This window comes from Parambassis ranga, chromosome 12 (assembly GCF_900634625.1).
Source record: "Parambassis ranga chromosome 12, fParRan2.1, whole genome shotgun sequence".
NCBI classification, from domain to species: Eukaryota; Metazoa; Chordata; class Actinopteri; family Ambassidae; genus Parambassis; species Parambassis ranga.
Genome location: NC_041032.1, coordinates 5,483,663 through 5,509,806, shown reverse-complemented (window position 1 = coordinate 5,509,806; position 26,144 = coordinate 5,483,663). Strand labels below are relative to the sequence as shown.

The following is a 26,144-nucleotide window of genomic DNA, read 5'->3' as shown; positions in this document are numbered from 1 at the left end:
AGCTGTAGGTCATAACAGCTAATTTAGTTACAATATCACCATGACAATAATATTTTATGTTTTTTTTGTGTGTGATGGGTGGCAAGATAATGGCTGTTGCATACCAGCAGGCTCTACTGCAAGCTGAAAAACCCATAAATATTGAATGTAACCATAATATCCACCAATGGCTGGATTTATCAGATTGTAATTTGATAAACTCACTTCTCAATCTAAAAGAATTAAGAAGATCATGTATGATTTATCCTTGTATAACTGTTATAATCAGCTTTGATGTTGCTGAACAGCTGTGTTTTCCAGCTGGATTTCATTCAGTCTGTGGATGCTTATTGATGAAGCACTTGTATCAGGAAAACCCTGTCCACAGTTACAGTGATCACCGTGTGAAATGTGGAACTCTGCTTGTAGTTCCTCTTCCCTTCCTGCTCACATCACCGTACTATAACATGAATGTTTGATTTTAAGGCTGACTGTCCCTTTAAAGTTGGCTTCTGTGCAGTTTGGCAACATGGAAAATGAATGAAGGATGTTTTAAATTTCCACAACGATACATCAAGCTGGTTGTTTTTGAAGCTAGAGCTGTTCAGCATTGTGTGATGCACTTATCAGCAATTGGGAGTACAATGTGTCATGCTGGTGCAGGATGATAAGTTGTTGTAATATTCTGTGGTCGCCCCACTGTAAGTGTGGTCAAGTCTGAAGGACACGATAGACATTGTGATGTACAGTATCTGCTGGAGTCAGAGCAGATGTTTGGCAGTTGGCTGCTGGCATTTTCACTGGAAGTCATGTAGACATGATGGACAGGAAGTTGTTGTTTTTGCTATGCATAAAGTAGACATGAATTCATCTATATCTAAGCTTAACCTTATTTGGCTATATGAAATAAAACCTATTTTAATAATGGTTGTTTTAATTATGTAGAGAAACCTCTGATGAAAGTTTTTTTCCTCATGTTGTTTTGCAGTGTTTTCTAAACTCCTTCAGTCCACTCTTCCTCATTTCTGGGTAACTGCTGTAATTACTGTTGTGACTCTGCACTTCCTCTTTCAGTCAGGGTGGAGAGGGAAGCAGCACAAAATGTGAAGCAGACTCTTTTTTCTTGAAAGCAGATTATCTTTCTGTCTTGACTTGACACTAATTAAACAGGAAGAGCGGAAGGTCGGGGCCCTCTCAATTTTATAGTCTTTGGTTCTGGTGGGAATTAAAGTTCCTAAATGTCTCTTTAATAATACAGGCAGTCACTGATGATAGAGGAACAATTTGAACAGGGGAGCTTTAATGTACAGAGCAGGATGAGCTTTGGATTACTCAGCCTTTATCTTTCCTCAAGACTCACACTTACTGCAGACAGGATCCCTTGCTCCAGGCTGAATCATAGCCGGGAGTATACAGATGTCTGAAATGCCCTTTTATGGCTTTGAACAGCTTTTTTAAAACAGGAAATGACATCGGGACATCTGATTGGGACCCTGTCATTCCAGAGTAGAGGAATCCAAGTTGAAACCACTGACACCTGACCCAGCCCCCAACTCCAAACCAAAATAGCTAAATAGCTGAGTGGATGCAGATATTATTTCATCCATGACAGACGGATAAGAACTACTACAAAAAACGACCAACAGAGAGAAACACTGCTGTGTGCAAGCTTATTGTGCTGAATGACAGTGAGTGACTGAGTATAGGGAAATGAAACAGGATGAGACTAACTTGAATTTCTGTATAACACATTTCAAATTTTGATTTGAAAACTTTTAATAATACAAATTTATAAATTAAAGGCAAAAACATTTATAAAGGTGTTTCTTTTGTTAATTATATACTTCTCTTAACATCTTCAATGTTATACATGCCAAGCACCCTCCTGAACACCAGCTCCACCCACCTTGGTACATAAATAACATCCATCATGGACCCTGATATACCCCAAAACCTGCTGGCAGCTTTGAAGAATTGCACCAAAAACAGGAAGAATGACATTTCTGATGGTCATCGAATGTGTCATGTATAACATGTACTTCCATTGTTTAAAAAAAAAACTAAATCTAAACTTAAAAAAAACATGATACCTTTTTGAAAAACTTGTTAATATACATGCCTCAGTTAAAATCCTGCAAAAATACATAGTTTGGACTAACAGGATTCTGTTAAAAAAGCATTTCTCAGCATGCCTAGGCAGCCATGATTGACTGCGACATCAGACTCCTTTTAGCTTATTCATAGACATAGACAGACTTTGAACACAGAATTTGCAACTTCTAAAAATATTATTTGGCCTATTTTCTAATATGCATCATGTTGTACATGAAAGACCTCATTTCAAGAAATGATACCACTACTGCCTTCTGAGCAGCCCTTGGAGTTAAAGCCTTCAGTCTCCCAGCTGTTCATTATAGTGCTAGTTTGAACCAAACTCCTGTAACCCCTGTCCACAAATACTTGAACTATTTCACAAGACTCTATTGTAACGGCGGATGTATTGACACAGCACCCTGCATTGTTTCTTTAAGTGATAATGTGGAGTAGTGTCTGGCTTTGCAATGTTTGCGTTATCACAGTGTTTAAAATGTTTTTGCCATGATTATGTAAGGATTATATAAGGATGGATCTTCGTTTGTAAATAATGTGTGAAATTGGTTGCACTTTGATTTTTGTCATGGATGTAAAAGCATGATGTTATGTCTAGAAAATGATTGTAACATGGTCTTTGTCTTTTTTTTTCCTGTTTCTTCAACCAGAAAGAAGAAACCCAGACTTTATAATCTGACTGGGCAGGAGCGCCGTCACTAAAGCATTGGTTTACAGCAGGTATTTACCTCACTTGTCCTCTGTTGAGTTTAAATATGAGTGGATATCAGTAAACGGAGTGCAAAACGACAAAACACAACCAGCAGCATCTCATGTATTTTTCAAATAACTATATAAAAAATAATAAATTATAATTTAAAAACCTGCAGGAAAAATCCATTAAAATAAAATGATAGAATATAATTTTATACAATAAAGTTCTGGTTTGTGAAAGTTGTATAATGTCTTATTTTCCTGCATATTTCAGTGTCTGTTTCTTAGTCTCTTCATGTCTACAATATTCAGCATCCTTTTTATATCATGAAACATTACCCTCACACACACCCTCACACACACCCCACCTGTCATCAAGAAGGGAGCCGGAAATCTGAGGATGGACTGACAGTGATGCAGTGTCAGTGGGATATGAGGCGCATGGTGTCAGGGAGTCTGTGTTGTGACATTCAGTCCCTCTGAGTGTGGATGCCAACACATGCCGTCACTCTGTAAAGAAGATGTCATTTCCAAACAGCTCAGGCCTTCTCCCAGCCACAGTGTGCCTCACTTTTCAAACAGATACAGATACAGTAATATTGGTAATCTTACAATATTTGGCTTATTTACTTCAACGCCCGATTGTAAGCCTTACCTTTTACCTAACTGCACTCTTCTGCCATCTGTTCCCAATGTTGCACATTGAGAGAGACTCAATGATGGCTACCAACCAACAAAACTCACTTTAATAGTTCACATATTTAATGGTACTGCCACAGATTGTTCTACCTTCACATGCATGCACAGTGGTTTTGTCATAGTTAAACCTTTCAGTTTTACAAAGCATGCAGAGCACTATTTGTGGCTTCATCATCGTCTGAGGTGCTCGCAGTACCTTGTCTTTCAGGCACAATGGGTGTGAACTGACCACAGTCACTTCAGAGCTGTTCCTGCTGACTTCCTTCTCTTCTCTCAGTTAACCGACATTAAATATCTGCTGGGGCCGTGTGTCGGCATGCAGTTTCTAACCAGCAGCATTCGAAATGTCTCACTGCTCAGAATTTGTGATGGTGTAGCTGCGCTCATACTTGTTGTGCACCTGGATGAACTATGCCACTACCTTTTCTCCCTCTGGCCCTACCTGTGAAAACACCTCCCTCATTCCTTCACTGATCACTCTGCCCTTAATTTATTTAAAGCAGCTCCCAGTGTTTAAAATCCTCTTTAAAAGGATTTTTTTTCTTTAGAATATGTAGCAACACTAAGCATGTACTAGTAGGTTAGTGGTATAATCTTCAGCTTGACGTTGTGGTTTAAGTGTGTTATTAGGGCTGCAACAAACAAGTATTTTGATACTCGGATACTCGCTGGTTATTTTTGCGATTATTGGAGTACTCGGATCACACGTAAATGTCATAGTTTTTCCATAGATACGGCTGCAGCTAACAGATACCTGCTTTGGACCGCTGCAGTGTCATTGCTTCGGTGTGTGTGTGTAAACCCCACAAGAGAATCATTCTCAATAACGTCACTAACGAGTCATCGAATACTAAATTAGTTGTCGATGCATTTTGCCCTCGAATATTACTCGAGTAATCGTTGCAGCCCTATGTGTCATTGTTATACTGCTTATGTCCAGGCACAGTGGTGCAGATGTGTTGGAAGATAGTTTCAGTAGTTGGTAGAGATGGTTATGCACCCAGTGGTGATGAGGAATTCATTTTGTGTCATTCAATAGACAATAGAAGATCAGAGCATTATATAATCATACGAAAATGAACATCCCATGATAGAAGTTGCAGAGGAAGGAATCTTGTAAAGATTCCACAGCCGCCTCAGCCTCGCTGCTGTAAACACACATGAAGGCTTTCAGCACACATTTCTAACCTGTGGAACTAGTGTCGTTACCACTGAGATGTGTGGTAGCTACTGAAGACATATAATAATCCACAGGCATGTAAAGGTTTGTAGCAAGAATAATGTTGGTGGAGCAAAAATACGTATACATTACATTTGTATTTGCATGTGTGCGACTATAAAATTGTGACTATAAAAGCATGCATAGTCACTCAACTGTTGTTCCTCATTCTGTTCTGAGAAGTTTATTAAAAGACTTAAAAAGTCCTTGAACTAAAGATAGATCTGTAAGAATTAGTATCTGATCCATTGTTCTGTTCTTCCTTTTGCTGAACTTAAGAATAATGCCAGAATATAGTATCTTTACTTTGTCCAAATACAAACTTTTCTCAACAGTTTTTTGGGCCGTCTTTCAGGTGTGAGTCGGGTGGAGGTGCAGAGCAGCAATCATGGTGACCCTGTCATTAAAGATCGGCGTGGGGAACGTGGTGAAAACCATGCAGTTTGAGCCTTCCACCATGGTCTACGATGCCTGCCGCATCATCAGGGAGAGAGTTCCTGAGGCACAGCTTGGCCAGCGTGAGTTCCCTCTCTTTCTCCATTTTTCTGTTTCACACACACAGATAATAACACAACCATTTGAAGACATAGTTTTGGCCTTTTTTATTTTATGATCCACACACACACAACTATCAGTGTATGTGTGATCAAGACAACACTAAAACAAGTCAAATTTCAAACTTTTTATGACCACTGAGAACACTTTGGGCATAACCAATATCACCTTTGTGTGTCTACTTTGTGAAGCAGAGATTTATTTTCTACACAGTATGAAAATCAAGTACGATATTTTTTTTTCTGAAGTTTAATTTGATCTGATTAGAGGCATGATGCACCAACGCTCTGCTTGTCTGTCTGTGGATAGACAGAGAGACATACTCAGGTCTGTGATACACCACAAAGTTGTGACTTACTGTCACCATTTTTCTTGTGAGTTCCAATAGTGATTCACTTCCATGTCACTCACAAATGTAGGAAATAATACACCCTGTAGCTGGGCCAGTTTCTGCTGTAGACTGCAGGCCAACATGTGTGTTCTACTGCACCTTTATAGCCTTGCTTTGCCCCTCATACAGCAGGAGATCTGTGTTTTTTAACCAGCTTCTTTATTATGTTTTTTTTAGAATAAAGCCTCCTACTATGCTGCAGCAGTCACTCGTGCATCTTCTTTTTTGCTTTTACTGGTGCAGACACTGAGTAAGAATAAAAGGAGTATATATTCAGTAGACGGAATGTACTAAAAGCAGATGAACTGTGGCCTTGCTGCCTTTGTCTTGATGATTACAGGCTTTACAGAAGAGCTGCTGTAAACTGAGAATAGCCATCTGTTTCACAGATACATCAGCTGAACTGAGTGCATAGTTCTGTCTTATTAAGCAAGCTATTTCGACAGAACGTACATGTTCTTACTTGTGAGGCTTTTCACATTCAGAGGATCATATTTGTAGAGGGTAGTGAGGTCATCAGTAGCTCCCTCAGACAACTACAGGATAAATGTTGTTTCTTCTACTAACTCTGATTGATTGACATTTGGCAGCCAAAGTAATCCAGTCAGTACCGTTAAAGTACAGGATTTGGTACCTAACTGTAACAAACGCAGGCTGTGGGACTGTGGCTGGGTGTTTTTTGTGATTTAACATACCTGCAAGAAAATGAGTAAAAGTTTGTGTCCAATTGTCACATGCACAACCTGACATCTTTGAAGCGCATGAATCTGTTAAAGCATATATTTTACCTGGCGATCCACTGACCTAGAGTGGAAGTTGCGTCTTGTACAGCTTTGTAGTGACTCACTCAGTATTTCTGTTTCCTTCTGTAGCCAATGACTATGGGCTGTTTCTATCTGATGAGGACCCAAAGAAAGGCATCTGGCTGGAGGCTGTAAAGGCTCTGGACTACTACATGTTGAGGAATGGGGTGAGTCACTCTTTCACATACTTCAACATCACATCCTTTTTTAATGGACACTTTAAATTGTTATAACTATTTGTTAAACCTGCTGTGTAATAAATACAGAGACTCTTATTACACAACACAACTCCCATACAGAAAATAAAAGGAAGGATATAGAATCTAGTCAGAGTGAAAATGCTGTGTCAATGGGGAAAAAGTATTTTTTTAGTATATTCTAACATGGAGCTATAGCTCACTTTTTGTGCCAGCCTCAAGTGGCCACATGATGAACTGCAGTTTTTGACACCCAGTTATGTTTGTGGCTTTGAAGAATGCTGCTTACTTCTGACATTTCTTTTCTATGCCGTGTCTTCTGTCTGACAGGACACTCTGGAATATAAGAAGAAGCAGAGGCCTCTCAAGATCCGTATGTTGGATGGCACAGTGAAGACCGTCATGGTGGATGACTCCAAGATTGTCAGTGACATGCTGATGACCATCTGTGCTCGAATAGGTCAGCTTTGTCACACACAGCTTACGTTGTGCTTGAATCTATTCTCAAATGTTGTCATATGGCTTTTTTCTATTGAGGTTGCTCTTCCTGTGTAGTATATGTGGTAATGGTGCCGTTTGTTTGCCAGGCATTACAAACTATGATGAATACTCACTGGTGCGAGACATTGGTGAGGAGAAGAAGGAGGAAACCACAGGCACATTGAAGAGGGACAAGACTCTGCTGAGAGACGATAAGAAGATGGAGAAGCTGAAGCAGAAGCTCCACACAGACGATGAGTGTACGTTAAACACCAGCCCTTAATCTAACAGAACCCTGCGTGGCCAAGACGTCTTTTCTAAGTCAGTGGTTGATGCTTTCCTGTAGTGAACTGGTTGGACCATGGTAGGACGTTGAGGGAACAAGGTGTGGAGGAGACAGAGATGCTGCTGCTGAGGAGGAAGTTCTTCTACTCAGATCAGAACGTGGACTCCAGAGACCCCGTCCAGCTCAACCTGCTCTATGTACAGGTAGAAACCTTCTCTGGGTTTACTGACCTTTTCTTATTATTATGCTACAATTAATTTCTTTCCTGGAGAGATGGAGTAATTTTGTCATTATAGATGTTTAAAAATCTTCACTCTTTATCTGTGCTGCGTTGATAATTTATGGTGATGATGATGATTGTGTGTGTGTAGGCTCGTGATGACATTCTGAATGGCTCTCATCCAGTCTCCTTTGACAAGGCCTGTGAGTTTGCAGGCTACCAGTGCCAGATTCAGTTTGGTGACCACAACGAGTCCAAACACAAACCTGGATTTTTAGAGTAAGTGCTGGCTTCATGTTTTAAATGGTTTTCTTTTCTTTTACTACTTCTGACTCATACAATGACCCCGATGTGTGTTTTCCTGTTAAGTTTAAAGGAGTTTCTTCCCAAAGAGTACATCAAGAATAAAGGGGAGAAAAAGATCTTCCAGGTATGCAAGCTTGACTCTTTCAGTGCTAATCTCCACGGTCTTGCTTATGTATCTGAATTTTATCTAAATGAAAAGTGATATGTTAGACTAGAAGAGGGAAATGTTCATAAATGAGGTTGTCATGCAACAAATATGATAAAAATGATTTGTGTTTGGGTGTGCCTGTTTGATGCTGTTGCTCTGACTGCTTCTTTCTTGTGTCTGCAGGCACATAAAAACTACCAGAACATGACAGAGATTGAAGCCAAAGTCAGTTATGTGAAGCTGGCCAGGTCTCTGAAAACCTACGGAGTGTCTTTCTTTCTGGTTAAGGTGAGGAATTCATCACTCAGTATTTATTTTGATTGATTGAATACTAGTGTGCTAAAAGACAAAGAGTCCTGACTTCCCTGGTTGCACAGACATACATGCTCCCACACCTAAACTAGAGTGCAAGGCTTCTTTAACTCGAACTGCTGCATGAGCTGGATGACTCTCTTTGACTCTCCATGCTTTGATTTTTGATTCAGATGAAATCATAACAAAGAGGTAGAATCAGACTTCCTTCTGAAGCAGTCATAGCAATTTAGGTGCAAAGTGTATATGGTTTGACTGACTGTTTATATTCATAAAAGCCTGAGTGGTATTATCTGAACCACAGTTGTGTCACTGCATTAAAAAAACACATTAACACACATTAAACTTTTCACTTCACCTCCTCCAGGAAAAAATGAAGGGTAAGAACAAACTAGTGCCTCGTCTGCTGGGGATCACCAAAGAGAGCGTGATGAGGGTTGACGAGAAGACCAAGGAGGTCATCCAGGAGTGGAACCTGACCAACATCAAAAGATGGGCTGCCTCACCCAAGAGCTTCACCCTGGTGAGTTCATGGGTGTAATTCATCCTCAACAGCATCAGAGCTGTATCTCTGTTCACTGTATCACCAACAAGCAAGCAAGTGTAAGTGTGAGCTGGTGGTTTGTCCTTCTTATAGGACTTTGGAGACTACCAGGACGGATACTACTCTGTGCAGACCACTGAGGGAGAGCAGATTGCCCAGCTTATTGCTGGATACATCGACATCATCCTCAAAAAGGTCAGCCTAATACTTAGAAGTTAGAATTGTAATGTTTCATATCAATGAAGGGCTTGGTTCTACTCCCCAAAATTATATAATTCATTATTAAAAGAAGCTTTCCAGTTGTCCTTGAATGCACCACATGGGAATCCTGGCTCTGTACTTTTCAGATCTAACTTTAAAAATGTGATATTTCATCACAACCACAACAACATGTTTTATTTAAAAATCCACAGAAAAAGAGCAAAGACCACTTTGGCCTGGAAGGAGATGAAGAGTCAACCATGCTGGAAGATTCAGTGTCACCCAAAAAGTAAGTGTGTGTTATCACTAACTAGCAGTGCCTTCCTGTACTCTTTAACACATGGATCCCTTTCTCTAAATAGTGTTAAGCCCACCAGGAAGATGTGCAGAGCACTGTAAAGGTGATGGAACTGTCTATTGATGGTTAGTTTTTCCTCATGTCCTCCTAACATCCCTCCACAGGTCCACGGTCCTGCAGCAGCAGTTCAATAAGATGGGTAAGGTGGAGACGGGATCCGTGGCCCTGCCAGCCATCATGCGCACAGGAGCAGGAGGACCAGAGAGCTTCCAGATGGGTTCCATGCCTCAGGCCAAGCAGCACATCACCACCGGACAGATGCACAGAGGACACATGCCTCCACTGGTAAAACACAGACGGATACCTGAGCTGTACTCTTCAATTACTGCTGAATCTGTTTTGTATCTTATGAATGGGTACTACAGCATATGACATTGTGCTTTCTCAGACTTCAGCCCAGCAAGCCTTGACTGGAACCATCAACTCCAGCATGCAGGCTGTCCACGCCGCTCAAGCTGCTCTGGATGACTTTGACACGCTGCCCCCGCTGGGAACAGACGCTGTAAGGCTTAACTCTGTCCACATGGATTGGTTTGAGTGCTAACATGATATCTCTTGATATCTGAGGCTTTTGTTTTTTGTTTTGTCTAAGGCGTCCCAAGCCTGGCGCAAAAACAAGATGGATGAGTCCAAGCATGAGATCCATTCTCAGGTGGATGCCATCACAGCAGGCACAGCGTCCATGGTCAACCTCACTGCAGGCAGGAGGAGTTTTTGTTTTACTTTGTCTCTTATTCGTGTCTCTGTTTTGTGCTTTTCCTCTCATCTGTGTTTTTTTGTCTCTCCTCAGGTGATCCAGCAGAGACGGACTACACAGCAGTGGGATGTGCTGTTACCACCATCTCTTCCAACCTGACTGAGATGTCAAAGGGTGTGAAACTCCTGGCAGCGCTCATGGAGGACGAGGGAGGAAACGGGCAGCAGCTGCTGGGTGCTGCCAAAAACCTTGCCAGCGCTGTCTCTGACATGCTGAAGACCGCCCAACCTGCAAACACAGAGGTAAACAACCATCTGACTGAACGGAAGATGGAAACATGTTTCTTTTGTTTCTTTATATACTCTAATGTTTGGGTTCTTTTGCTTCCAGCCTCGTCAGAACCTGCTGCAGGCTGCAGGAAACGTGGGTCAGGCCAGTGGAGAGCTGCTGTCTCACATAGGAGAGACGGACACAGATCCACAGTTCCAGGTAAGACCATCTTAACTTTTTGGTGGTATTTCATTGTTGTGTTGCACTACAAATGATGCTATGTGTAAAGCCCTATTCACACAGGATCAGCAGACCTAGAGTAATTTATATTAACTGCTTTGACCTTAATGTCAGGTGAATCTGCCCATGCCTGTTGACGTTCTCTTCAAATTGGTGAAAAATCGTTGAGCATACGTTGGTATCGGCATGGAGTCCATATGAACTGGACCATCTCGAATTTAAAAAATTCAGCTTGAATTAAAATCTTGATGATAATAACATGATATGGCATTGCAAGCTCACATAAGTTATGTGAAATGTGCAACAAAATGCAGACATGAAAGTCATTTTTAAATCACAAGCATTCCTTATGTTACACAGATACCACGTGAATAGGGCTTGAGAAAGGGTTTGAAACGGTGACTAATACATCACTGTCACGTGCAGCAGCAGAAACCTTTGTATTTATTTATTTATTAATTTATTTATTATCTATTTGCTGTCTAAATTTGACAGTTTCGAGGTAAAGGATCTGTCAGGGGTGCCAGATGGAAAGTCCCCTCTCATTATCAAATGCTGGTAACAAATACATCCTGACGACAAATGCTTCATTCCTTAAGGCCAATCACAACAATATCTTTTTGAACAAGGTGGTAGTAAGTAAAAATAAAAAAAAAATCATAATTCACAATTGAGTATAGATCTAAATTTGATGCACATGATTCCAGAGGGAATTTTCACTGGAGGCAGCTCAAACCTGATCAAGTTTGATTGAATCATCCAATAGGACATCAGTAGTCAACCGTTTGTTCAGATAGTTTACTTGCTTGCCAAGAGATTTAATATTAATTTCAGATTTAATCTTATGTTCCTAACAAGATCTGAAACAATCAATAGAATTCCAAGAATCCAAACTTGGAATCACTGTTAATAAACAGCCTTCCTCCTTTCATGACTATTGTCTGATCAGTGCTAAGTCATGCTGACTGCTGTGTGTTGTTGTCAGGATATGCTGATGCAGCTGGCTAAAGCTGTGGCTAACGCTGCTGCAGCCCTGGTGCTCAAAGCAAAGAACGTTGCCCAGAACACGGAGGACTCGGCCCAGCAGAACCGGGTCATTGCAGCAGCCACTCAGTGTGCTCTGTCCACATCTCAGCTGGTGGCCTGCACCAGGGTGAGTGGACCACCTGTGATTTATCTACCTTGAAGTAGTGATTTTGTTGCATGCAAGTTATTTGTCTTTCCCCTTCTTTAAGGTGGTGGCTCCAACCATTAGCTCCCCGGTATGCCAGGAGCAGCTGATCGAGGCAGGCAAGCTAGTGGCCAAGTCAGTAGAGGGCTGCGTAGGGGCATCGCAGGGGGCCACGAACGATGAGGGTCTCCTGAAACAGGTGGGCGTAGCTGCCACGGGTGTCACTCAGGCCCTCAATGAGCTGCTTCAACACATCAAACAGTATGCCAGTGGGGGACATCCGATCGGACGGCATGGAGAAGCCACTGACCGCATTTTGGATGTCACAGAGAATATCTTCAGCTCCATGGGAGACGCTGGTGAGTGAAAGAACGACACTGAAATCTCACTGAGATGACTTGCACAGCGATTGCACAATGTAATACCTGAGTGTTAGATGTGAACAAGTTAGAACTGTTTCTGCTTGTTAGACAAAACAGGAATTTGAATTCAAAAGTATTGTTATTCTCTGTCTATACATTTGATTAAAAAACAGTGAATAACTGTTCAAAATCATTGTTTCAAACCTCAGGTGAGATGGTCCGTCAGGCTCGTATTCTTGCCCAGGCTACATCTGATCTAGTTAATGCTATCAAGATGGATGCAGAGGCAGAGTCTGACCTGGAGAACTCCCGTAAGCTTCTCTCTGCAGCCAAGCTACTTGCTGATGCCACTGCCAAGATGGTGGAGGCTGCTAAGGTCTGTCTGTTTTTCATTCTGTCTGTGATTTACAGAAATGTCTTGGTATTTTTGTGCTAGTGTAATGTTTGATTTCTTTTAACCTCAGGGTGCAGCAGCAAACCCTGACAGTGAGGAGCAGCAGCAGAAGTTGCGAGAAGCTGCTGAAGGTCTCCGCATGGCCACCAATGCAGCCGCCCAGAATGCCATTAAGAAACGGCTGATCAACAAGCTGGAGGTAAAAATAAATTCATGCTGATGATGCAGTGCTGGTTAATAGAATCACACCTATAACCAATGGTAGCATAGTGTATTTGCTTGATGCAATGAGTTGACAATGATACATGTCTTCCCCCTGACAGAATGCAGCCAAACAAGCAGCAGCAGCTGCCACACAGACTATAGCTGCTGCCCAAAACGCTGCCTCATCCAACAAGAACCAGGCTGCCCAGCAGCAGCTCGTACAGAGCTGCAAGGTAAAACTTCTGACCCAGTCTGTACATCGCAATACACTCTGTGTGCTAATTATTGGAAGAGTGTGGTTTTAAAATGATGAGGAAAACAGTGTATTAACATTTAAACCTTCGATTTAAACTGACTGAATCATTTTTTCATGAAGTTGTGTCTTGTGTGTTTGTGTGACATCAGGTGGTGGCAGAGCAGATCCCTCAGCTGGTTCAGGGGGTCAGAGGGAGCCAGTCTCAGCCTGACAGTCCCAGTGCTCAGCTGGCCCTCATCAGCGCCAGCCAGAACTTCCTGCAGGTGACCGTCACTCCAGCAGCTTCATACACTCATTGGACACATATAATACACAGAACAGTACAGCACTGCTTGAAGATTTGTTTGTGTTTTGTGGCCATGCAGATGTGCCTGTGTTTATGCATCAGGTAATTATAGGGACAATCTAAGGATTTTTTTTGTTCACACCAGCGTTTTTCTCTCTTCTTCTAGCCTGGTGCTAAGATGGTGACAGCCTCCAAAGCCACTGTTCCCACCATCAGTGACCAGGCCTCTGCTATGCAGCTCAGCCAGTGTGCCAAGAACCTAGCCAGCGCCCTGGGAGAACTCCGCACAGCCTCTCAGAAGGTACTACACATCATGATTATCATTCATTTTATTTGTTTGTTTGTTCAGATTGAGATGTTAGTATTAGTTGTGTTTGACCATTGTGTGCATTTGTGTGTTTGTGTTTGTATATGCAGGCTCAGGAAGCCTGTGGTCCACTGGAGATAGACAATGCTTTGTCCATGGTGAGAGATCTGGAGAAGGACATCAAGGAGGCTAAAGCTTCAGCTGAAGAGGGCAAACTCAAACCGCTACCAGGAGAGACGGTGAGAAAAGCACACACAGCCATATAAATAGAAGATGAACAGACTCAGAATAGCTCTCATCTGACTGCAAATAGACAAGGTTAGGAAATATACCTGGAGGATTAACTTCTTGTCTGCTTGTTGCGTTGTTCAGCTTGAGAAATGCTCCCAGGATCTGGGAACCAGCACCAAAGCTGTGAGCTCAGCCATCGCCCAGTTGCTAAGTGAAGCCACCCAGGGAAATGAGAACTACACTGGTGGGTTGAACAGAACATAAAATGTCACAAAATGTCTTTTTTTTCCCAGAAAAAATTGTTTAAAAATAAACCAAAATATCAGCCGTCACATACAGTGTTTGGTATTTTGGAGTGAGGTTACTCCTGTCTTCTTTGTTGGTTCAGGCATGGCAGCCCGAGACGTGGCCCAGGCCCTTAAGTCCTTAGCCTCAGCTGCCAGAGGAGTGGCCGCTACCACAGACGACCCAGGAGCGCGCAGCGCCATGCTGGACTGTGCCGGTGACGTCATGGATAAGTCAGCCAACCTGATCGAAGAAACCAAGAGGGCCATTGCCAAACCAGGGGACGCAGAGTGTCAGCAGAGGCTGGCTCAGGTCAGACACACAGTGATTTTGGCTCATGAGTACTCAGAACACACCCATTTATAAACTTGGACTTTATGTTGATGAGCTAATACAGCTGCAGGTGATTACTTTTGACACGTTATGACATGAGCAGACGAGCATGTTTGAAGCTGTTTGTGAAACCAGGCTGCAAGCTGAGTTATAATAAAGCAATGACTCAATAATGATGATGATCGACATCTTTATATGTGTGTGTAGGTGGCTAAGGCGGTGTCCCAGGCCCTGAACAGATCTGTGAACTGCCTGCCTGGCCAGAGGGATGTGGACAACGCCATCCGCACTGTGGGCGAAGCCAGCAAGTCTCTCCTGGCTGATTCTGTTAGTATAACAGTCAAATGCTATTTTTATGTTATCCAACCAGGCCTGACTAAAAGGGAAGAGGAAAAAAACACCCAAAGTTTTTATAAATTAACCCCTTTTACCTCACCCTGTTCCTAAAATTTTCAGATGAATCCTTATTTCTAGACTAATGTCTGTGAATTTAGTGCCATAGAAATCACCTTTATTATGAGTCCCTCTGCTGTACTTGCCTTGTGTTACAGCTCTTCCTCTTATCCCCTTCATGTTATAGTTCCCATCCAGCGGAAGGAGCTTCCAGGATGTTCAGGCCCAGCTCAACGAGGTGGCAGCCGGTCTCAACCAGTCAGCGAATGAGGTGGTCCAGGCCTCCAGAGGGACCACCCAGGACCTTGCTAGAGCCACCAGCAAGTTTGGACAAGACTTTAGCAACTTCCTGGATGCTGGCATGGACATGGCTGGAACATCTCAGGTCAGTATGAGGAGAGGATAACTGCACACAAGTGGTCAGAGGTAGATTTTTCTGTATCCTTCCACAACCTGTGGATCAAGTGTCCTTTTAATGACAACTGATCCACGCACAAAGGAGGCTTTGAATAATGTAGTTACTGAAAGGTAGAATGAGCAAATGGGTAATGACTGTGTGTGTGTTTACTGCTTTGAAAATCAGTTTGTATGTTACCATAAAATGGATTTTATCATGGATTTTCAAATCATATTTGATCATATATCTGCTTATTTCATTAAGTTTTATCAGCAGCAGTTTTACAGCAACTCTATGGTATAGTTGCAACGCTTGCTAAGTAACTGTCCCCCTCCAGTCTAAAGACGACCAGACGCAAGTGGTCTCCAACCTGAAGACCATCTCCATGTCATCCAGCAAGCTGCTGCTGGCAGCCAAAGCCCTGACCACTGACCCCAGCTCCCCCAACCTCAAGAACCAGCTAGCAGCGGCTGCTCGGTAACACAAACATCTCTCTCCTTTATTTAGCCATTTGTTTTTAGCACTGATCTTCCTTTTACATCTCTGTGCCTTTGTGTTTGCAGGGCAGTCACAGACAGTATCAACCAGCTCATCACCATGTGCACACAGCAGGCTCCAGGTCAGAAGGAGTGTGACAATGCTCTCAGAGAGCTGGAGGTAACATCATGGGACACATATCTCTTACATCTGTCTTTAGGCCTGATTATGTTGCATGTATGAGATTGCTAAAGTGCCCACAGGTGGGGAACAATGATGGATAATGTCCTGAATACAATCAGAAAAAGAATCTGTGATAAGATTTCAGCACACAGACATCATGTGACTGAGAGGTGCATGTACAGTGTGCATTATTTTAGATATGTGTTGTGGTTGTGTGCAGTCGGTGAGGGGGATGCTGGAGAACCCGACAGAGGCTGTTAATGATTTGTCATACTTTGACTGCATCGACAGCGTCATGGAGAACTCTAAGGTAGAACACACACATAATACATTTTTCCTTCATCAATATATTTTATTATTGCATTTAGACTGAACTCAGTGAGTTTCTCTTCACAAAAAAGTCATTGATAGATATACTTTAAACTAAACTCTTGGTTTCCTGTCTTTAGGTCCTTGGAGAGTCCATGGCTGGAATTTCCCACAATGCCAAGAACTCCAACCTGCCAGAGTTCGGTGATTCAGTCAGTGCTGGCTCCAAAGCTCTGTGCGGTCTCACTGAAGCAGCTGCACAGGTAAAAGCCGTCTGTTGTGGTTGTGTTGTAACAAGCACTTGTATTACCCACTCACTGTAAACTGACTGGTGCTCTGCTCATGTCTGCAGGCTGCCTATCTGGTGGGAGTGTCAGACCCCAACAGTTCAGCAGGTCAGAAGGGCCTGGTGGACCCGGCTCAGTTTGCCCGTGCTAATCAGTCCATTCAAATGGCCTGTCAGAACCTGGTGGACCCAGCCTGCACCCAGTCCCAGGTACAAGCATACCAAACTGCAACATCACACTGATGCTCAAGTATTTTTGTCCTGAGTTGTGAGTCTAAGCACGCTCTTATTGCGTCTCTGTCCAGGTGCTTTCTGCAGCGACCATCGTGGCCAAACACACCTCTGCACTGTGTAACGCCTGCCGCCTGGCCTCTTCCAAAACTCCTAACCCTGTCGCCAAGAGGCAGTTTGTCCAGTCTGCCAAAGAGGTGGCCAACACCACCGCCAACCTTGTCAAGTCCATAAAGGTTTGTACTACAAATTATTGTGTAATTTAGTATAGAAGTAATCAGTCACATACAAGCAGGAAGTGAAATCCTAAATTTTTCAGAAATAGATCTATAATAAAATTAAAATGAGAATATAAATATATAATTTTTTGAAATATATATATGAGATAGGCATAGGCCAGTACTGTTCTAGAAATAGTATGATTGATTCCATGTCCTGCACACAGGCTTTAGATGGAGCCTTCAACCAGGAGAACAGAGGGAAGTGTAAGGCTGCCACTGGTCCTCTGATAGAAGCTGTGGACAACCTGACCGCTTTCGCCTCCAACCCAGAGTTTGCCAGCATTCCTGCACAGATCAGCCCCGAGGTACATTTCTGTATTCAGAGCTAAATGAATGCAGCTCAGTCTGTAAAGTTTACATCCTGCATGTGTGTGTGTGTGTCTAACACCTGCAAATAATATCATCCTGATTTGTGCTTCCTTTCCACAGGGTCATGCAGCCATGGAACCCATTTTGGCCGCTGCACAGACAATGCTGGAGAGCTCCACCGGTCTCATCCAGACTGCTCGCTCATTGGCTGTCAATCCCAAGGACCCCCCCAAGTGGTCGGTGCTGGCCGGACACTCCAGGACTGTATCAGACTCAATCAAGAAGCTCATCACCAACATGAGGTAAACTTTGATGCTGCTTATGCTGGCTAGGTTGTAGCATCCTCACCTTCCATATCTATTTTAGATACCAAAGAAGAAAGGAGATATTTATTGTGATTTAGCCAATACTAATAACTGGGGTTACCCTCTGTCACATGTGTACAGAGACAAAGCTCCTGGTCAGAGAGAATGCGACGATGCTATTGAGGTGCTGAACGGCTGCATCCGTGAAGTTGATCAGGCCTCTCTGGCTGCAATAAGCCAGCACCTGACACCCAGAGAGGACGTCTCCATGGAGGTAACAATGCACTTTTATCTGTATACTTGTTCATACATTCATATTTTGATACATCAGTGAATGATGAATACAAAATCAGCCCATAAAGATAATCCCCTCTGTGACCGGAGGCTTTGTAGTTTTCAGGCTGTTTACACAATTGCAGCATGCATGACACAGAAAGTTTAAACTGCTCCTAAATCTTTTAGCAGAAATTAGAAATCAAGGTAAAAATTTGTGTTTGTATGAAGCTGTGTATGTGTGTATGTTGCAGACTCTCCATGAGCAGATGGCTGCCTCTGTGCATGAGATTAGTAACTTGATCGATCCTGTAGCTTTGGCTGCTCGTTCTGAAGCTTCTCAGCTGGGACACAAGGTAAGACCCAGAACAACACCTGTACACAGCTCAGACAGCGTGTTGTAAATTTTATTTCAAAGTGTCTTTATGTAAATTTTGACCCGGTCACTCTTAAACAGGTCTCTCAGATGGCCAGCTACTTCGAGCCCCTGATTCTGGCAGCCATTGGCACAGCGTCCAAGATCCTCAACAGCCAACAGCAGATGGCTGTCTTAGACCACACTAAGACTTTGACAGAGTCTGCACTGCAGATGCTTTACACTGCCAAGGAGGCAGGAGGAAACCCCAAGGTACAAGTCTTCAAGTGTAACACAGCTGTCTTATGATAGAACTTTTAGTGTCAGTGAGGTCCTGTCTGTTCTAAAAAGAACAGGCTTTTGGAGAATATATTTCTCATACTGCCACAGTGTGATTGTGTGATTTTAAAGTACTGTTCAAGGGGGTTGAATATTTCAGCATTGTTTTCCATTGTCTGTTCTCTTCCAGGCACACATGCAGGAGGCCCTTGAGGAGTCCGTGCAGATGATGAAGGAAGCAGTGGATGATCTGGGTGCCACACTGGCTGAGGCTGCCGGAGCAGCAGGTGCTGTGGGTGGCATGGTGGACTCCATCAACGATGCCATCAATAAACTCGGAGAAACACACGCACTGGAACCTGAAGGCACCTTCGTGGACTACCAGACCACCATGGTTAAGACAGCCAAAGCCATTGCTGTCACTGTGCAGGAGATGGTAAGGCACTCATACTCAGCAAATAGGCTGGTTATCATAAAATATTTAAAAGTAAAGGGTTTTATTATGACACATCCACGCCATTTCACTGAAGGTTCCTTCTCAGTGTGTGCTGTGCATGCTTTAAGTTCCCAGATCCCACGTGTACTTGAATATAAATAGGTGTGAACTTAAGGAGTGCTCTTAATCCCTCCATTTATAATATTCCAGTACAAATGAATGATCTGTCATTACTGGTAATTAGAGTAATTCGAGCAGGGCCATCCTGACTGGCATATGCAGCTGTGTCGTTGAAACATAAGACAAAATAAAAAAGGCACACAATGCTCATCAACCCCTCTTGGAAAATGGTACCTCTTCAAATCTTACAGCTGCTTTTTTTCAGCTGTCTGTAACTGATATTTATAAAATCCTGCCTAGTTGTATTATTAATATTACAATATTCACATCTATAAATGCAAGTATACAGTATAGGTCACCTTTCTTCCTGTTTGTTTAGGAATTGTAAGGTGTTTTTTTCAGAAATACTTGATATTAACATATACTCAAAATGCTGAACTAATCTATTTTTTCCCATCTTTATCCAGGTGACTAAATCTAACACCAACCCAGATGACCTGGGAGGACTGGCCAACCAGCTGACCAATGAGTTTGGAAATCTGGCAAATGAGGCCAAATATGCAGCCTTGACTGCAGAAAATGATGAAGTAAATAAAAACACTTCTACCTCTATATACTGGCTTTTAAAAGCACATGCTAACAGCCAACATAGGTGTCGTTTTCTAAATGTAATCAGATTGATATGTTTGTTTCCAGATTGGTTCTCACATTAAGAAGCAGGTGGGTGAACTGGGTTCCACCTGCACAGGTCTAGTGACCAAAGCTGGAGCTTTGCAGTGCAGCCCCAACGACTCCTTCACCAAGAAAGAGCTTATTGAAAGTGCCCGCAAAGTCTCGGAGAAGGTGAGACCAACTCGTTTATTGTTTTCATATTAATTTAGGCAGTTATTGCTAAATTGGTAGTAATGTGGTTCCTCAGGTGCACTCAAAACACATTGCTCTTATTCTTGCAGGTCTCCCATGTGTTGGCGTCCCTGCAGGCAGGCAACCGTGGCACCCAGGCCTGCATCACAGCAGCCAGCGCTGTGTCAGGAATCATCGCAGACCTGGACACCACCATCATGTTCGCTACTGCTGGCACTCTGAACAGAGAGAATGAAGAGACCTTTGCTGATCACAGGTATGAATACCGCAAAGATCCTGTGTGATTATTGATACTCACTGGTCTTAATTACACAGAGTACTATAATGCATTGTCTGGATTTGTATCAATAAAGCTTCTTAAGACACAACTAATAATTTTATGACTTTCAGAGAATGCATCTTGAAAACAGCCAAGGCTCTGGTGGAGGACACCAAGCTGCTGGTGTCTGGTGCTGGAGCCAGTCAGGAGAAACTGGCCCAGGCTGCCCAGTCCTCAGTGTCCACCATTACCAAACTAGCAGAAGTGGTTAAACTGGGAGCTGCCAGTCTGGGGTCGGAAGACCCAGAGACACAGGTATGGACAGCAGAGTGGCCTGTTAGCGTAGCTGCTGCATGTGAAGGCATCAGAGTAAGGCACTGTGCTCTGCTCTGCTCTCTGCAGGTGGTGTTGATCAATGCAGTGAAGGATGTAGCTAAGGCTTTGGGCAACCTCATAAGCGCCACCAAAGCAGCTGCAGGGAAACCTCATGATGACCCCAGCATGCTGCAACTCAAGAATTCTGCTAAGGTAAGACAGCACAACACATTTACATGTGAAGACCGGCTTCAGTATGAAAAAGTATGCATTTTAAATGTTATTTCCTGGTCTGTATGCATGAAAAAATAAGTTTCTAAAATATAGAATTCATAAGGATGACTCATCTAATCAATAACCATGACTTGTAGGTGATGGTGACCAATGTAACATCCCTGCTGAAGACTGTGAAAGCAGTGGAGGATGAAGCCACAAAGGGGACCAGAGCTTTGGAGGCTACCATTGAACACATCAGACAGGAGCTGTCTGTGCGTTTGTCAGAATTGTTTCTTGCTTCTTTTAAGGATTTATTCAGAGCGCTGATGTGACTTTAAACTCTTGGAATTTACTATGCAGGTGTTCAGCAGCTCTGACCCACCACCAAAGACTACCACACCAGAGGAGTTCATTCGCATGACCAAAGGTATCACTGTGGCTACAGCGAAGGCAGTGGCTGCAGGTAACTCTTGTCGACAGGAAGACATCATTGCCACGGCTAACCTTAGCAGGCGAGCCATCGCTGACATGCTGCACTCCTGCAAGGTACTCATAGTTACAATTTTGTGTTTAAAGATGAGAAAATGAAAAAATAATATCTTTTATCTGAATAGTCGATGTTTGACGCAGGCGTTAATTCCTCTGTTGTCTTACAGCAAGCTGCCTACCACCCAGAGGTCAACAGGGAGGTCCAGATGAGAGCTTTGCGCTATGGCAACGAATGTGCCACTGGATATCTGGGTCTGTTGGAGCACGTACTGGTGGTAAGACATCATTAATCCATCTATAGCGCAACCACAGAAAAAAATGCAAGGGCTAGCAGCACTTCCTTAGATATTCTGTCGGAATAAACAGGAAATAACAAATGTTGAAGTGACCGAGCTGTGAATGGCAAATGGTGTTTGGGTGTTTGGTGCTTCTTTTCTTGGCAGCAGAGATATCATTTCAACACATCAGAAAAATGAAACTTACTTTGAAGTTTGAGTTTGAAGTATAGAAAAAATCATGTGAGGACACTGACCTTTCTGACAAGTCACTTGTAAATATGTCTTTAAAAAGAAGCACCCCTTCTTGAGACAGTGTGAGGCCAATGTAGTTTCTAACCATTTTTCTATTGTCCTGACAATTCAACACTTACACATTAACACCAATGCTCCACCCAGTTCTACAGCTGTCTGTATGTGTTGGCAAGTGGTGAGGAGTGTCACTTAAACGGGTTAAGGGTGCTGTGTTTAGTGGCACTTCAGTGGTGCTAATAAATGTACGCCCAGGCAATAATTCATTCCCCCGTCCTCTCCTTTTACGTGTGTCTTGTGAAACATAGTTTTAAGTTTTAAGCTTACGTGATGGCCGCATGCTGACATATCTCTCCTCTTTGTATCTGATGTCATGTCTTTGATGACCTCTTTTCTTTCCTTTCTCCAATGGCTTGTCAATATTCATTTAAACTTGTGGCTCACTGATGTTGGTGCAAGCCGGTGAGTACGCCGCATGACTGACCTGCACAAGTGTGGCAGCAGCATCGTTTGAATATTTTTATACCAAGACAGTCCTGCAGAATAGCGTCAGCAGCATGTTAGCAGCTGTCAGATCAGAAGGAGGTGTGTGGATAACCTGTTTTTTTTACAAGGCGTCAGTCATCTGAGCAGGTTGTCGGAGTTAAGACACTGATGGAATCGGACCTGGCTGAAAGTGTTTGTCAGTCAGTTACCAGCAGTCATACAGCCTGACTGTGCAGCCTCACCGATGCCTGATTGTCTTCCTGCTCTGACTGTTAAAAGGTGGAATTAACAGTTCACATGTGTGTGAGTTTTCAGGCAGCTACATGTGCACTGTGCTGTAGAAAAATCTGATCAGAAATGAGATATTGGAGCTATTAGAGCCTTGTTTAAAAAAATTAAATTACAAAGAAATACAAAACATTAAAGAGCAGTGGGAGGCAGTGGCAGCACTGTGTCTGAGCCTGTAATTCCACCTCAGTTAACAGAGGTGTGTCATGATGTGTTTTTGTTGATCTCCCTTAAAATGCACACATTATCCCTTGAAATCATAGATTTCTAGATGTGATGCACAGAGTTGTTGCTTTTGTGTGACACCAAACACTCCATACATGTACGGATCAGGCAGGTAAATGCTCCCTCAGTACTTGTTGCCTGAGCGTCAGGTTGTTGGTGTGCTTTGTGTGTGTGTTGGCCTGTGACATTAGCTTGGCTCTCTGCATGCATTCCTGCACTCTTGCATCCTCGCCCCCCTCTCTCTCTTTCTCTCTCTCTTCGTATGACATCACATCTGAATAAACTTGAGCTGGGTTATAGACTCAGCCATGTTAATGCCCTGCACCTGTCACACACACCCCTCCAACGTGAATACTGCCTGTCCACCTAGGACAGTCTGAGGACACCGACTGAAACACTACCGTATCTCAGCACCAGCTTCACTTAATATAACTGCTCTAACATTACTATTATCACACGTAGATGCATTAGTACAGTAATATTAAGTGGGTATGGCTAATGTGTATCAGATGATACAGACCTCATGTTGTTCTGTTGTTGTTTTAAGATTAGCATTAGCTTAGCACACACAGCTGGGGTAAACCTGTTGAACATAAACAAAGGTTGAATTAAAGCTTGTGACTGTTCTCCTTCGTCCACAGATCATCCAGAAACCCACTCATGATTTGAAGCAACAGTTAGCCCACTACTCCAAGCGGGTGGCGGGCTCCGTCACTGAACTCATCCAGGCCGCTGAGGCCATGAAAGGTATCTTAACCTTTGATCTGTAAGAACAGAGTGATAGCACAGGGTGTCTCTGCATGTCTCATATTGGCGACATTAAAGGACCACTCAACACCTACAGCAGGGGGCCATGATGGTATTAATATGAAGTTTCATGCATTTTTGTAATAAAATGTAAGAACTTTAATATGATGATGTGTATAAAAGATGATTTACAAACTGCTATAACGTTAAATCCTGACCCAGTGGAAATAAAAAAGTCAGATAGGAATGCATACTGTGTTTCAGACATCAGGTCTTATTTAAAGCCCTCCATGCAAATGAGCCCTGACAGTAATGTGAAGTAGGATTAGTTAATGCCCTCCTTAAGACTTATTCAGTTTCACACAGGTCTGGTCTGGGGTTCCCCTCCTAAGTACAAACTACATTAAAAAGGAGGCTTGAGGCTTTTATTACAGTCAAATTGGGGAAAACACCTTCCCTGCCTACAAAGCTGTGGGTTCACAGCTATGTTGTCATTGTAACACAACGGCACTGAAAGCTTAAAGATTTATCCAGAAACAACCTATTTATTTAAGTGTGGTTCAGCCTCCTACAAGAGTCATAATTAAAGTGAGCGAGTCTTTAAACCCAGTACAGTTGTCATTAGTTGGGAAAGTGTCTATAGAGACCAGGCTGTAAATACATTTGTTTCACCTGCTGTAAGTTGAACACTTTAACACAGTGGTCTATGGGGATTGACCCACTTTTGGAGCCAGCCTCTAATGGCCATTCTAGGTACTACCGTTTGTGGCTCTTGGACAGTGGGTCGCTTTTTGCATGCGTTTCATCTCTCAGACCTGAAGGTTTCCACTAAGCCAGACTGAGTTGGACAATATTGCCAAGTAATGCGTGGATGCATTGTTTATACACAATATACACATACTGTTTGCACTGCATCAGGCTCAGTTTGACATCCCCTAAGTGATGTGCTGCTAATGTCTTAGCACAGGACATATGAGAGACTCTACACTGGCTGTATGTGATGTAAATGTGCTGTAAGTCTTAATAGAATCAGCCATGTTTAGGATAAATAAAAAAATAATAAAATAATAATTTGGGGTTCCTGAGAAAGATGTCAAGAGTTTTTAGGCATGGACTGAGCCAGCATTTTTCTGTGTGTGCCATAGGAACAGAGTGGGTAGACCCTGAGGATCCCACTGTCATCGCAGAAAACGAGCTGCTGGGAGCAGCAGCGGCTATTGAAGCTGCTGCCAAGAAACTGGAGCAGCTGAGGCCGAGGACCAAACCCAAGGTTAGAGGGCTTTTTACAGAGCACAAGCATTCACACCAGGCTTATTAACCTCACCATGGGGTCACATTCAGTGTGTGTGTTACATGTCTTCTGTGCTGTCAGCTCCTCACACTATGGATGATCCTACCCATTTGAATACTTTTCCCAAACCTGCACTGTTACCATTTTATGTTTTATCTGACCATCACAGCTCATCACAGCACAGTGTGTTTATTGCCTGTTTGTGTCTCTCTCTTGTTAACAGGAGGCAGATGAGAGCTTGAACTTCGAGGAGCAGATTCTGGAGGCAGCTAAGTCCATTGCAGCTGCCACCAGTGCTCTAGTCAAAGCTGCCTCAGCGGCACAGAGGGAGCTGGTGGCGCAAGGGAAGGTATGTCAGAACTCACAGGTGATCAGGATCAATGAGGTTTTCCCACAATCTCCAAAAGTTTCAGTTACCCATCAACCACAAAGAAACCCACCCGTTTCCTCCCTATGGTTTTGATATCAATCCTGAGTCCTATGTTTTCAGGTGGGAGCGATCCCAGCCAATGCCGTTGATGATGGACAGTGGTCTCAGGGCCTGATTTCAGCTGTAAGTCTTCCTTCAAGCCTTATTTCAACTGTTTTTGAAGTGGTTTTCAAACATCTTTCTTACTTGATGCCTATGGTTCCTCAGGCCCGAATGGTTGCCGCAGCAACCAACAACTTGTGTGAGGCAGCCAACTCAGCAGTACAGGGACACGCCAGTGAGGAGAAGCTCATCTCGTCAGCCAAGCAGGTGGCGGCCTCCACAGCTCAGCTCCTGGTGGCCTGCAAGGTCAAGGCCGATCAGGACTCCCAGACCATGAAGAGGCTCCAGGTCAGCACCACCTTAAAAAACTAATAAACAATTTTTTTTTTTTTTGCATGACCTGCAGTTTAAAACACTTTAGTTCTCTGGCAAGGTTAAAGCTGTGACTGCAGAGGGAACCTGAGGTGAAATAAATGTTTAAGATTGTTCTGCACTGACAACAAAAGTGACCTAAAAATGATTTACTTATGACCAACTTTACATCAGCACAAGTGACAAGTTGTAACGGTTTGGTTCAAGAGAACCGTAAAGCATGACCCAAGAAACATCAAGTAAGGCTGTAGACTCACACAGGCAGACAAATCAAGAGAGCTGCCAAATCAATGAACAGGCAAGATACAAAAAGCTAAATTCCTGGTCATCTTGGCCGACAACTGGATTCTCAATACTTTATTTTTTACGTGGTGATAACATATTGTGTCAAGAACGGCTATTCAAAAATTCTAATTGCTCTTT

General features: G+C 43.0%; 1 protein-coding gene across 2 annotated transcripts in view; it reads left to right on the top strand.

Annotated features, from left to right (window-relative positions):
* Positions 1 to 26,144, top strand: part of tln1 (talin 1) — a 37,459-nt gene that overhangs the window by 6,730 nt on the left and 4,585 nt on the right. The window contains exons 2-56 of one of the 2 annotated variants that reach the window (XM_028417877.1): positions 2,739 to 2,808; positions 5,055 to 5,217; positions 6,518 to 6,615; positions 6,976 to 7,105; positions 7,233 to 7,385; positions 7,472 to 7,614; positions 7,783 to 7,910; positions 8,001 to 8,061; positions 8,269 to 8,373; positions 8,765 to 8,920; positions 9,035 to 9,136; positions 9,355 to 9,431; positions 9,605 to 9,785; positions 9,889 to 10,002; positions 10,093 to 10,201; positions 10,291 to 10,499; positions 10,588 to 10,686; positions 11,203 to 11,265; positions 11,693 to 11,860; positions 11,943 to 12,237; positions 12,450 to 12,616; positions 12,705 to 12,833; positions 12,958 to 13,071; positions 13,244 to 13,357; positions 13,547 to 13,681; positions 13,798 to 13,926; positions 14,060 to 14,162; positions 14,307 to 14,515; positions 14,744 to 14,863; positions 15,117 to 15,314; positions 15,664 to 15,803; positions 15,890 to 15,983; positions 16,207 to 16,296; positions 16,436 to 16,558; positions 16,648 to 16,791; positions 16,887 to 17,048; positions 17,258 to 17,398; positions 17,523 to 17,704; positions 17,849 to 17,981; positions 18,235 to 18,336; positions 18,438 to 18,608; positions 18,805 to 19,050; positions 19,638 to 19,757; positions 19,867 to 20,013; positions 20,124 to 20,290; positions 20,425 to 20,608; positions 20,696 to 20,821; positions 20,980 to 21,096; positions 21,185 to 21,370; positions 21,481 to 21,588; positions 23,481 to 23,586; positions 24,732 to 24,856; positions 25,101 to 25,226; positions 25,368 to 25,430; positions 25,515 to 25,697. In XM_028417877.1, coding sequence (XP_028273678.1) covers positions 5,088 to 5,217; positions 6,518 to 6,615; positions 6,976 to 7,105; positions 7,233 to 7,385; positions 7,472 to 7,614; positions 7,783 to 7,910; positions 8,001 to 8,061; positions 8,269 to 8,373; positions 8,765 to 8,920; positions 9,035 to 9,136; positions 9,355 to 9,431; positions 9,605 to 9,785; positions 9,889 to 10,002; positions 10,093 to 10,201; positions 10,291 to 10,499; positions 10,588 to 10,686; positions 11,203 to 11,265; positions 11,693 to 11,860; positions 11,943 to 12,237; positions 12,450 to 12,616; positions 12,705 to 12,833; positions 12,958 to 13,071; positions 13,244 to 13,357; positions 13,547 to 13,681; positions 13,798 to 13,926; positions 14,060 to 14,162; positions 14,307 to 14,515; positions 14,744 to 14,863; positions 15,117 to 15,314; positions 15,664 to 15,803; positions 15,890 to 15,983; positions 16,207 to 16,296; positions 16,436 to 16,558; positions 16,648 to 16,791; positions 16,887 to 17,048; positions 17,258 to 17,398; positions 17,523 to 17,704; positions 17,849 to 17,981; positions 18,235 to 18,336; positions 18,438 to 18,608; positions 18,805 to 19,050; positions 19,638 to 19,757; positions 19,867 to 20,013; positions 20,124 to 20,290; positions 20,425 to 20,608; positions 20,696 to 20,821; positions 20,980 to 21,096; positions 21,185 to 21,370; positions 21,481 to 21,588; positions 23,481 to 23,586; positions 24,732 to 24,856; positions 25,101 to 25,226; positions 25,368 to 25,430; positions 25,515 to 25,697 — 7,425 coding nt within the window. In that variant the 5' untranslated portion in view covers positions 2,739 to 2,808; positions 5,055 to 5,087. The remainder of the gene's footprint in view (positions 1 to 2,738; positions 2,809 to 5,054; positions 5,218 to 6,517; positions 6,616 to 6,975; positions 7,106 to 7,232; positions 7,386 to 7,471; positions 7,615 to 7,782; positions 7,911 to 8,000; positions 8,062 to 8,268; positions 8,374 to 8,764; positions 8,921 to 9,034; positions 9,137 to 9,354; positions 9,432 to 9,604; positions 9,786 to 9,888; positions 10,003 to 10,092; positions 10,202 to 10,290; positions 10,500 to 10,587; positions 10,687 to 11,202; positions 11,266 to 11,692; positions 11,861 to 11,942; positions 12,238 to 12,449; positions 12,617 to 12,704; positions 12,834 to 12,957; positions 13,072 to 13,243; positions 13,358 to 13,546; positions 13,682 to 13,797; positions 13,927 to 14,059; positions 14,163 to 14,306; positions 14,516 to 14,743; positions 14,864 to 15,116; positions 15,315 to 15,663; positions 15,804 to 15,889; positions 15,984 to 16,206; positions 16,297 to 16,435; positions 16,559 to 16,647; positions 16,792 to 16,886; positions 17,049 to 17,257; positions 17,399 to 17,522; positions 17,705 to 17,848; positions 17,982 to 18,234; positions 18,337 to 18,437; positions 18,609 to 18,804; positions 19,051 to 19,637; positions 19,758 to 19,866; positions 20,014 to 20,123; positions 20,291 to 20,424; positions 20,609 to 20,695; positions 20,822 to 20,979; positions 21,097 to 21,184; positions 21,371 to 21,480; positions 21,589 to 23,480; positions 23,587 to 24,731; positions 24,857 to 25,100; positions 25,227 to 25,367; positions 25,431 to 25,514; positions 25,698 to 26,144) is intronic. The other variant, XM_028417878.1, reaches the window with a different exon arrangement.